Here is a 12,975-nt window from a genome sequence, read left to right as displayed (position 1 = left end):
TTCTAAAACGCGAAATCACGGCTAAAATTTGTTTTCTAACATTGCAAAAGTGTGAAGTCATACCATCTGAACCCCCTCCCCCTCTCCCTCATCACACACCGTCACAAAATTTCGGACCCTTTCCCCCCTACGAGTGTGACGTCATTTATTGACGACCCACTTACAGTGAGAAAACAACATCTCTAAAGCTAAGGCTATCCCCGAACCTAGCCCTCCACTAGAGCAAAACCAAACCAAACCTTAACGTATTCCCAAAACTCCTCTTTTAACTTAAACATGAACATAACCCTGAAATTTCATTAAATCTAAACCTAACCGTGAACGTAGCCCTTCCAACTCAGTTAAAGCTAAACCTAGCCCTATAAGTAACCCTGAACAAAGTTTGAAATTTAAAACTCGACTAAAAATAAACCTTATCATAAACGTAACCATAAAAATAAATTGTCTAAAACTTAAACTTCAACGCAAACAATCTCTAATCAAATAATAACAACTAATCCTATTTTTTTTAGCCACATCCTAGATATGTGACGTCAGATCAGGGAGTCAACGCCCTCCCTATAACCTCAGCAAATAACGTTACTTATTGATCATGTGACTAATTTAAATATTCCTGGCTCTTCAATGTTTATTTTTAGAACCGCTGTCCATCTGAACATGTGTTTAACGTGCAGGCCTAGTATCATGAACGGATGTGTAATGCTTTCAAAGACTGACCTACCTCTTTGCCCGATAATTATGAACACAGGTGTAATTAAAGGGAGTTAATGTGTAATGTTTAACTAGGGGAGATAATAATTTCAACTTTAAAATACAGAAAACATAATAAATACAACTGCTAAAAGTTATTTTTTTCTTAGATTATAGTAAAGTTGTGTTGTTTTGTAAGATGACTATCGAGGAGATGACTTAGTATCGCTAATGTGTATATAAACTACCAGTACTTTTACATGACTTATGACTCACCCCCTAGTGTGACGTACATCCGGCTGAAGACTCCGCCCATTACGTAGGCAATGACAGGCCCAAACATGGAACATGCTATGATTATACCTGGTCAAATGCAACAGGGTTAAACCTGGTCAAATGCAACAGAGTTAAACCTGGTCAAATGCAACAGAGTTAAACTTGGTGAAATACAACAGAGTTTAACTTGGTCATAAAAGACATTGTTGAACCTAGTCAAATACAACAGAGTTAAACCTGATCAAAAACGGACATAGTTGAACATGATCAAATATAACAGAGTTGAACCTGATTAAATACAACACAGTGAAACCAGGTCAAATACAACATAGTTCAAAAACGGACATATCTAAACCTGGTCTAAAATACATTGTTTTAATAGTCATATAAACCACACACACTTACACACCCAGGTTGTCACGTCTAGTGTTTCTTTCAAACTTCTTTTCTCCGTTGGGGGGGGGGGGGGCTGCTGAAATTATTGGGGGCGGACTGAATTATCTGTGGTGGGGGGTTGGCACCCGTAAAGTTATATCATTTTCTCAATACACATGCTATATCTTTTGGAGTGGGGATGGTAGACGTGCTTCGGGACACTGCCCCCCCCCCTCCTCAACCCGAAAATATGCCTGAAAGAAACACCAGTGACGTCACGTCCGCCTACCCAAATAAAATCCGGTGCTCGACTTGACCGTGTTGTCGTCCACGTATGTGGTTGTCAAGGACGACCGCGGGGCCTTGCCGAACCCCTGCAGCATCATGCCCAGCACGATCAGTCCCAGGGACACGGTAGCCACCTGCCCAGGGAGGTAGACCTTCCAGGTGTCGTTAGCTGCAAGAGACAGCACATATACATTGTGTATCGGCATAGACATTCTGTATCAACATCTACATTTTGTATGGTCATCTACATTTTGTATCAGCATCTACATTTTGTATTGGCATTACTTTCTTTATGGGCATTACTTTCTTTATGGGCATTACTTTCTTTATGGGCATTACTTTCTTTATGGGCATCTATATTTTAAATGGGCATCTGCGTTCTAAATGGGCATCTACGTTCTATATGGGCATTACTTTATTTATGGGCATCTACCTTATGTATGGGCATATACATTCTATATGAGCATCTACTTTATATATGAACATCTACATTATATATGGACATCTACATTCTATAAGGACATCTACATTATGTATGGGCATGTACATTCTATATAGGAGTCTACATTCTATATGGGAATCTACATTAAATATGTGCATTTACAAACTATATGGGCACCTACATTTTTTTTTAAAATCATGTTTATTCAATATGGAAATCTAGATTATATTTAGGCATCTACATTATATTTGGGCATCCATATTATATAAGGAGATCTATATTATAAAAGGGAATCAACTTGTACATAATATTTGGTATAGGCATCTACATTCAAAATACAAATTAAAAGTACGTTCTGCTTAGGCATCAAAACTAGTATTTTATTCGGGCATCAATTTTTCTTTCTTTATTGGTATCAAAACCACATTCAACGTGAGAAACAAAGCTAGAATCTTAATGAATAGCAAATATACATGATATATTAATTAAATTGACAGTAAATCTACATATAGACCTCTACTTTATAAGGACATAAAATCTACATTCTATACTGTCATAAAATCTACATTCTAAATTGGCATTAAATCGACATAATAAATGGCTATAAATCCTCCATTCAATATGGGCATAAAATCTCCATTCAATATGGGCATAAAATCTACATTCTAAATGTGCATAAAATCTACGTTCTATTGGGGCATAAAATCTACGTTCTATATGGGCATAAAATCTACATTCTATATGGGCATAAAATCTTCATTCTCTATAATCAATGAATCAAGATTCACCCAACTTCAATACTTGTTTTATTAGTACCAAAAATGATATCTTCAAGGGCGTGGAACGTGGATGGGAATAAAATGTTTATTTTAGGAAACAACACACCTGGTCTACACGTGACTTACCTGGCTTGGCGGCACATCTCGTGGAGGTCTCGTTCACGTCCACACACAGGTCACCATAGACCGATGACCTTGACACGGTTCCATTACTTTGACCAAGGTCCAGGCTGGTCTGGGCACCGAAGATGAAATGCGGCAGGGAGCAGATGAGTCCAGACAGACCAAAGATGACGGTCGCCACACCTGTGGGGAGGGGAGGTGGGGGTGTACAGGTCAGTTTCATGAAGGTTTAGGACATTTTCAGGGAGGAACAGGGCATTTTCATGGGGGTATTGGACTTTTTCGTGGGGATTTAGGACATTTTCATTGGGGGAATAGGACATTTTCATTGGGGGTATAGGACATTTTCATTTGGGTATAGGACATTTTCATTTGGGTATAGGACATTTTCATTTGGGTATAGGCCATTTTATAGGTGGTAGTGTGGACAACCCTAACGCCCCAACAACTGAGATCCAAGAAAAAAGTGCCGACATTTTTTATATTTAAATAACTCTGTTTTAGAAACAAAGGCCACGTCTAAAATAAATACACCATTGGTAACGTATTGGTGAAAATCTCATAAAAGGCTGCGTAAGTTGGTGTGTAGGAATAGATTTGGGGAGTCCGTGCTTCTCAAGTATATAACTTAATGTGGCCAGCTCAAAGAAAAAAATAACATTTATCCACAAGCACTCAAAAAAAAATGATTTTATAGATTAACTTTAAAAAATGTTTTTCGTGTTAAATTTTAAAAAAAAACCAAGTGTCAATAAAAATGACACACTGTAAATTGAATGTTATCCTGCCAAGCGGCCTTAATTTTTTTTTCTTCCAAAGTTGCAGCAACCAGAGTTTCTTCCAGGAAATTATATAGAAATATATTCTTTTTACAGTGTCCGCCCCACCCCCTCACCCCCGAAAATTTCAAATGCCCCCCCCCCCCGGAGAAAAAATGTTCGAAGAAACACTGTTAAATATGTATATATATATATATATATATATATATATATATATATATATATATATATATATATATATATATATATATATATATATATATATATGTTGCATATTTATAAATGCTTATAATTTTACTATACATAAATCAATATGATAATATTTCATTACTTTATATATTTTAACACACTACGATCTTCAACCAATGTCCGCATTGTTTAATGTTGAATGCTTCATAGCGGCCGATAATTTTAAAAAAATTCAATACAAAGAGAAACAACTCTTAACCATGTTCCCCAACTATATTTAAACCGAACAGAAACTCAAAAGATCATAAAATAAAAATAAACAAAATTGTTTTTTTTAATTTTATTTAATATAAAATAAAAGATTGATTATAATTTTTTGTCTAATGTATGTTTATTAATAGATTTAAGGATTATATTTGACTCCAGCTAGAATATTAAAAACATTAGCCTTGTTAAAAAAAATTTAAGTTAAACACATTGTAATTTTCTTTAAAAATTATTGAAACTGGCTTGTCTGTATGATTATGAATCGTCCTTTCATCTTGTTTACGAAGTATTTAATAAAAAAAAATAATCGTAAAAGAAATCAAAACCGAGATTTTCATAAATCTCAACCTTCTACCCCTCCCTGAGTAACAAAAACATAGTTTTGCAATTTTGTCAGTGTGTGTATGTTTGTGGACATGATAACTTGAGTACCATTACGGCTAGGTTGATGAATTTCATATATAAGTATTATATCAAATGTGTGGTTCTGTATCAACTTTTTCAGCAATTTCCGGTAACCGGAAGTGGAACTTATTCTCCTTTCAATTTTTCAAAAGTCTATAACTTGAGTATTATTTTAGACAGATAAATAAAATTGCACATGTAAGTGAAAGATCTAATTCTCCACCTTCTGTCAAAATTTGAGTAATTTCCGATGACCGTAAGTAGTACTTTACGCTATTTTCAATTTAAAAAAAAAGGCGTAGGAATTTATAAAGTACTAGTAATCAGCACTATTATACACATACGAGCCGCCCCGCGGCGTATCATACGCCGCTATTTAGTTGTTTTATTTTCTACTTTTCAGTAATTCATAATTTGTGAAATCGACAGTACCAACGCTGACACTGAAAATATTTCTTTAAAACACTATAAGTAGCTCGTTAAGGACCAACCCCCCCCCCTTCCTTCCCCCCCCCCCCCCCCCCCCCCCCCCAACGTATAAAATTGTTTAAAACTAAATTATCTGCCCCTAATAGCCGTCACTAAACCCGACTCCACGAACGTAAACATAGCGTGAACCGCAGCTCACTAAGACCACGTAGGGATGGGGATGGTAGGGAGCGCGTTTACAGCTTGTTTTCTAGCGTCTCCCAGAAGAGAATAATATATATAGATTGTTTACCGTTCACTTGGTGCGCAAATCTCGATTTTTTTTATTTTTTTTTTTTTTTTTGCACGATTACAATACTCTTTCTATACTCTGTGTATACGAGAAAGGAACAACAGTAACGATAACATTATAATCAACAAACACTAACTCTCAACCCTAACCCCAGAACAGCGTCAGATTACAATACAACAGTAACGATAACATATAATCAATAAACAGCAACTCAATACCTTAAACCCCAACAGTGTAAAATCGAAACAAAACAGTAACGGTAACTCTCAAACGTTAAAAAGAACGACAACTCTCACCGAGCGCCCTGGGAATGTGAATCCTGGCCGCTGAGAAGCTGATGAACAATACAGAGATCAGGTACCCGATGTCGTTGGCTGCCAGAATTAGTCCGGTCTGCTTGGAACTGAACCCAAACTGTCGCTCTAAAGTCGTTACCTGGGTGAGTAGTTAATTTTACATCCTTTCGCATTGATGTATCTTTCAATTTTAGACTAGAGTTTGTCGTTAAATAGTGAAGTGGTGGGTTAAACGTTTGTGACGATGTGCTACTTTGGGATTGTAGGAAGTGTTTCTTTCAGACTTTTTTTCTCCGGGGGGCACTTGAAATTTTTAGGGGGGGGGGTAGATTTTCTTTGGAGGGGGGGGGGGGAGACACTGTTAAATCTATATATTTGCTATATAAATTCCATTTCGTTCGGGGAGGGGGGGGGTGGGGTAGACTTTTTTCGGGGGGGGGGGGGGGCTTTGAAACCCCCCCCCCCCCCCCCCGAAGAGATGCCTGGAAGAAACTCTGATTGGAGGGTGGGGGTGGTGAGGTTGCATGTGTGTTATTCAATATTCGAATAATTAAATCGTTATTTTAATTGAATTATTATTAATAAATATCTTTGTGAATCGGAGAGGGGGAGGGCTGTTGTTGGTGTAGAAGTTTGTTTTGTTGAGGGACGGGGTTGCTGGTAATCTGTTGATATTTTTTTTTTCTAAAGAAAAGTTACGTTCGTGAGTTACTATCGTCTGTGAGTTGAGTGACGTCATTTTTTAGGCCATCTCTACCTAAAAATATTTTAGCCATTTATTTTATTCGGCGAAGTAGAGTTCACCTTTTTACTTTCCCTAACGTGAGCAAGGTACCCATTAGAGCTGGGTGAACTCAGGAACGTTCTACCCACGAACCCGGGATTCGAACTCGAGATTTTTGGGTTAGCAGTCGTTCGCTCTAGCATTCGACCGCGTCGTACAAAAATTAGAATAGAAAGAAAAAAGAACATACAAAAAGTATGTGTTGTATCACATTTCTCCATACCCGTCCCAACCGCATACATATACGAAATGACTAGTCTTCCCTTTATCCTCTTACATATCTTAATTAAACATTTTTTAACCTAAATTACATTATTATTAATTCATTTTTAATTACCTGTGAATTAACATAAGAAGATAGAGTTGAAGAGAAAAGGCCCGCCATACTGTAAAACAATGTGTAGCTCATAATGTTGGCACAGGGTTGAAGGATGCGCGGTCTAAGGGAAAAAACTCCGCAACTCGAATCTGGCGCTTCATTTTTCGCAGTAGCTTCCCTTACCTTTTCTTCGTTTTGAGCGAGAGCTGTGTAGTTTTGTGAATTCATCTCTCACAATTTCTGATAATAAAGATTTGATTCGTTTCTAGCTCGCAGCCATCTAAAAATAAATTTAAATATTTATTTACAGAATTATTTTTGAATTTTAAAAACGTCCTTTAAGAACGGTTTAAATGAATACTTTAATTATATACAAAATATGTATTTTAAAAATAATTGTTACGAACGCTTACCCAAAATTAATAGTCCTGATGTATGAATTATTTTAGATCCATCAACAAAACCAGAAAAAGGCCTACACTTAATTAACCATCGTATCACAATATAGGCCTACAATTAAAGGGCTCATTAAAATTTGTGTACACACTAAAAACCAAAACAACAACCGTACAAGTGGGGTTCCCGTACAAGTGACCCCGTATGAAATGTGGATAGACAAACTCTGGCTGATAAAAATTGGTCGACTTGTTTATCTTGTGTTATCTACCCGTTAAAACGTTCCCATGCTTGTAGGCAAACAATCGTGATCACGGTGATGGCCATAGACAGTCGTGATCACAGTGATGGCCATTGACAGTCGCATTGGCCATTGACAGTCGTGATCACAGTGATGGCCATAGACAGCCGTGATCACAGTGATGGCCATAGTCGTGATCACAGTGATGGCCATAGATGTGATTACAGTGATGGCCATAGACAGTCGCATTGGCCATTGACAGTCGTGATCACAGTGATGGCCATTGACAGTCGTGATCACAGTGATGGCCATAGACAGACGTGATCACAGTGATGGCCATAGACGTGATCACAGTGATGGCCATAGTCGTGATCACAGTGATGGCCATAGATGTGATTACAATGATGGCCATAGACAGACGTGATCACAGTGATGGCCATAGACGTGATGACAGTGATGGCCATAGACGTGATGACAGTGATGGCCATAGACGTGATGACAGTGATGGCCATAGACGTGATCACAGTGATGGCCTTAGACAGTCGTGATCACAGTGATGGCCATAGACAGTCGTGATCACAGTGATGGCCATAGACGTGATGACAGTGATGGCCATAGACAGTCGTGATCACAGTGATGGCCATAGACGTGATCACAGTGATGGCCATAGACAGGCGTAATCACAGTGATGGCCATAGACAGGCGTAATCACAGTGATGGCCATAGACGTGATGACAGTGATGGCCATAGACGTGATCACAGTGATGGCCATAGACAGGCGTAATCACAGTGATGGCCATAGACAGGCGTAATCACAGTGATGGCCATAGACGTGATCACAGTGATGGCCTTAGACAGTCGTGGTCACAGTGATGGCCATTGACGTGATCACAGTGATGGCCATAGACAGGCGTAATCACAGTGATGGCCATAGACGTGATGACAGTGATGGCCATAGACGTGATCACAGTGATGGCCATAGACAGACGTGATCACAGTGATGGCCATAGACGTGATTACAGTGATGGCCATAGACGTGATCACAGTGATGGCCATAGACAGACGTGATCACAGTGATGGCCATAGACGTGATTACAGTGATGGCCATAGACGTGATCACAGTGATGGCCATTGACAGACGTGATCACAGTGATGGCCATAGACGTGATTACAGTGATGGCCATAGACGTGATCACAGTGATGGCCTTAGACGTGATCCCAGTGATGGCCATAGCCGTGATAACAGTGATGGCCATTGACAGACGTGATCACAGTGATGGCCATAGACAGACGTGATCACAGTGATGGCCATAGACGTGATCACAGTGATGGCCATAGACGTGATCACAGTGATGGCCATAGACGTGATCACAGTGATGGCCTTAGACGTGATCCCAGTGATGGCCATAGCCGTGATAACAGTGATGGCCATTGACAGACGTGATCACAGTGATGGCCATAGACAGACGTGATCACAGTGATGGCCATAGCCGTGATGACAGTGATGGCCATAGACGTGATCACAGTGATGGCCATATACAGTACAGATCACAGTAATGGCCATAGACGTGATTACAGTGATGGTCATATACAGTCGTGATCACAGTGATGGCCATAGACGTGATCACAGTGATGGCCTTAGACGTGATCAGACAGAGCATATTGTTATAGGGCAGATTGAACTGTTAGATTCAGTATATTTTCGCGTCTATACCCAACACACCAGGGACATGGTACATATGAAGTAGAGCTCATTTGTTTCAATGACCTCGACATACAGGAGGATATTGTGGTCACAACTATGCCCAGCACCCCTGTCTCCTGTCAGGTACCCATTAGAGCTGGGTGGGCTCAGGGACGTAGTATAGACTCGAGCCCGGTATCCGAACACAAGACTTTCAGGTTCATAGTCTAGCGGTGAACGGTTCTATTTACAGTACAGACAACTTATAGGGATGGCAACTATCTCTTTGTATCGCTAGTTCGCCTCAGTATTTCTTTTATTTTTAGGGGGGGGGGGTCGGTAGAACTGCGTCTCATTAATTTACAGTATACAATTTAAAAAAAAAAATAAGCGATGGGGAGGGGGGGGGGGTCAAAAGTTATCTGTCATCATTTAAATTGTCGTCGCCCCCCCCCCCCATCCCTCCCTCCCTAGAGTATATGTATGCGACTTAACTACAGTAATCAACAGATGGTGCTGCTTCGGACACTATTCCAGACATTGTGGAGACACATCGTTCCCAGATTTAGACCCACTGGTAGCATTAGGACCCTTGAAGCTCCATCCACCCCCCCCACCCCCACATTAACTGAGTGATGAAGGGTCCACGACTGTCCTCAAGTGTTTGACAAAGTCACCAACCACTCAGCCACAGGTGTGGTATATTTTAATTCCCGGGGTCGATTTTAAGCGGGCTGGATTAATTAGGCAAAAAAAAAATCTTAGGAAGACAAGAGGTCAAACCTGTGGGGTGGGCAAGGGGTGGTTGGGCTATTTCGTCAAGGACTTTTTAGTTTTAAGCTGCGTCAAAGAGCTACAAAATTTTCCGAAAAGCCCAACTGCTCATTTTTTTTTTAAATATTTCAATGATATTCTTCACTTTATTATTATTTTAATTACCTTAATGACTTTAAGTGTCAATGTTGTTATGGTTTAGAAAAAAAAATTATATTATAGTTTCTTTATAAGTCCGTCATACACCATAAAAAAAATATTATGTAATTGCTATGTCAAAGGCGTGGAGAGAAGGAGGGTGGGGCTGCCATTAATACGGCTTCGCCAACCACACATTACATATTTCCAAAATTGTTCAAAACGTTTTCTTACTTATGGTCGTAGCATACATTTAATCAACAACACCAAAGTGCCTTTACTTTTGTCATGATATTCTTTCCCTTTTTTTATTCACCCTCACCTACCCTACACTCAAATCCAACTACGCCCTTGATCTAGGTCTAGTCATAAATGGGGTCAAAGTTCGTTCTGTGACCCGGATGTTCACACGGGTCTGATATATTTTTTATCATTGCTGTGAAGTGGGCGGGGCAAGATGAAACAGCAAATTTGTGTAAACAATATCACGTGTTCAGCTGACGGTGTTTCAGCCATGACAATCCTACACAATCAAACTGTAAAGATCACATTCATACTCTACACATCACAATCATACACATAATAATCATTCATAAGACAACCCTGCACATCACAATTGTATACTTGGCAATCCTACACATCACATTCGTATACAAGACAGCCCTACATATCACGTTCATATATTACACAACCCTACATATCACATTCATATATTACACAACCCTACATATCACATTCATATGTTACACAACCCTACATATCACATTCATATATTACACAACCCTACATATCACATTCATATGTTACACAACCCTACATATCACGTTCATATATTACACAACCCTACATATCACATTCATATATTACACAACCTCACATATCACATATTACACAACCCTACATATCACGTTCATATATTACACAACCCTACATATCACATTCATATATTACACAACCCTACATATCACATTCACATATTACACAACCTTACATATCACATTCATATATTACACAACCCTACATATCACATATTACACAACCCTACATATCACATTCATATATTACACAACCCTACATATCACGTTCATATATTACACAACCCTAAATATCACATTCATATATTACACAAACCCACATATCACGTTCATATATCACCTTTGTATACAAGACAACTCTACACATGAAAAACCATTGTAACCCAGCCTAGCATAGACCCAACCTTACTCTTGCCAATCCTATACATTTAACATAAACAATCATGTAAACATCAATCCAGTATAATAAACACATTTATGTCATTTATATAATCTTTTGTTCTTCACTAATCATGTAACACACCTACAAACACACAAACAACGAAACACACTTTAAAGATTATCAGGAACTAACTGCCAATAGAAAGACAACTCATCGAATTAGTTCTCAACATTTTATTGAAGACTGAACAGTTTTGCCATTTAATTTCATTGTATCAAGCTGTAGAGGGAGATAATGCTGGAGGAAAATAAAGTTTATGCAAAATGTTTTTTACATTAAAAATATAAAATTATTCTACACAAAATATTAATGCTTGTAGTCATAAAAAGCATATAAAACATGTACTTGAAGAAAGTATTGTTATTTTTTGTTTAATATTAAATCTACTTCTGTGTAGGTTGAACTCTAAACTTCAGCAGATTGGAGTAGCTTCCCTTTAGTTACTCCATTCTATCAAGTTAATCTGAGTTACCTCCTCTGAGGTTCTAACCATCAAACTATTGTTTCAATTCTATGACTATACAATTCTATAATATCTTACTAAAGAAAAAAAAAATAAGTATGCCGTTAATACAACAACAAAATGATATGGCAGTTTTCTTTTAACATGTTCTTTACAATTCACTTAAATCAAAATTTTCAAGAAATACAAACCAGGAAATAGCAATGAACATAAATTTACAGACAATAAATATACAATATAAATCAACAGGATTAAGTCATGTATAGATAGAATTTATCTAAAAGGTTACTTTCATAGTAGCTTTATAAATAATACATCTTAAAATGCATTTGTAAACATGAAATTTTAAATTCAAAACTTATTGCATTGAAATGACATTACAACTTAACATACTTTAGCAAATATATTTATTACAATAAAGAGAGGGATACCATTTTGTTAAACATGGAATATCTTTTTCTTTTGACCTTATTTATTTTCTTTATTATTTGATGAAAATGTACATAATATGTGTGTGTATGCATATATATATAACTCAATTTTTTTTTTACTATCTATTTGAGAGAAAAATATAAAACTGTTCAACATTTTTGGGTGGACTTAAAACTTCATAAATTTGATATGCTTCAATGAAAAACAATGTGTAACAATTTATTGATATTTTAACAATTATTGCTGTCCAAATAACAAGTATTAAATACATTGAAACTAAAGCTTTCCAAGGTAACTTTAATTAATAAGATATATTAATTATTATATTGCTCATATAAAAAATTATTGAATTAAAAAACTTAAGAGAAAAAGATTCTACTTTAAATAATAAATTTTAAAAAACCTTGTTAAATAACACATTTTATACATATTTAAAAAAAAAATTTAATTCTTTAAATTTAATGATGCACTTTCGTCTCTATAACAATGAATAAAAGCTTTTTCTAAAATATAGAACGTTGAACGTTTGAAAAATTTAGCCCAATCTCTAAATGTAAACGAGCCAAAATACTAACAGGCTTAAACACTTATTAAAAAATACTTTTAAAATATTTAGCACATTGTTTAGCAATCTTAATTATTTTTAAATTTTTAATTAATTCAAAAACTAATTATGTCAAAGCTCATGTCATGTTGCATTGTCATAGCTTGACATAAATGTCAAGTTTGACAAAAAAAATTGGTTTGGTAAAAATGGAGGAAATGTGATCAGCATGTTTTCACAGGTGAAGAAGAACCACAGATACAGAAATAAATTTACATAATTAATTTGTATAAATTATCTTTAGCTGTCAAAC

The 12,975-nt window shown here is 37.0% G+C and overlaps 1 protein-coding gene across 1 annotated transcript; it reads right to left on the bottom strand.

The window, feature by feature from the left end:
* Positions 1-966: 966 nt before the first annotated feature.
* LOC131929965 (solute carrier organic anion transporter family member 2B1) lies at positions 967-6,995 on the bottom strand (the record flags this gene model as incomplete). The annotated part of the gene is given in 5 exon segments (XM_059286350.1): positions 967-1,053; positions 1,631-1,798; positions 2,977-3,156; positions 5,631-5,769; positions 6,752-6,995. Coding segments are annotated over 5 exon segments (784 nt in total), but the record flags the coding sequence as incomplete, so codon positions are not given.
* Positions 6,996-12,975: the final 5,980 nt, after the last annotated feature.

The sequence above is a fragment of the Physella acuta genome, unplaced genomic scaffold (genome assembly GCF_028476545.2).
Source record: "Physella acuta isolate Inbredline_101_S28 unplaced genomic scaffold, ASM2847654v3 ptg001699l, whole genome shotgun sequence".
NCBI lineage: Eukaryota > Metazoa > Mollusca > Gastropoda > Physidae > Physella > Physella acuta.
The sequence above is the reverse complement of the archived record's forward strand: the minus strand, read 5'-3'. Positions and strand labels throughout refer to the sequence as shown.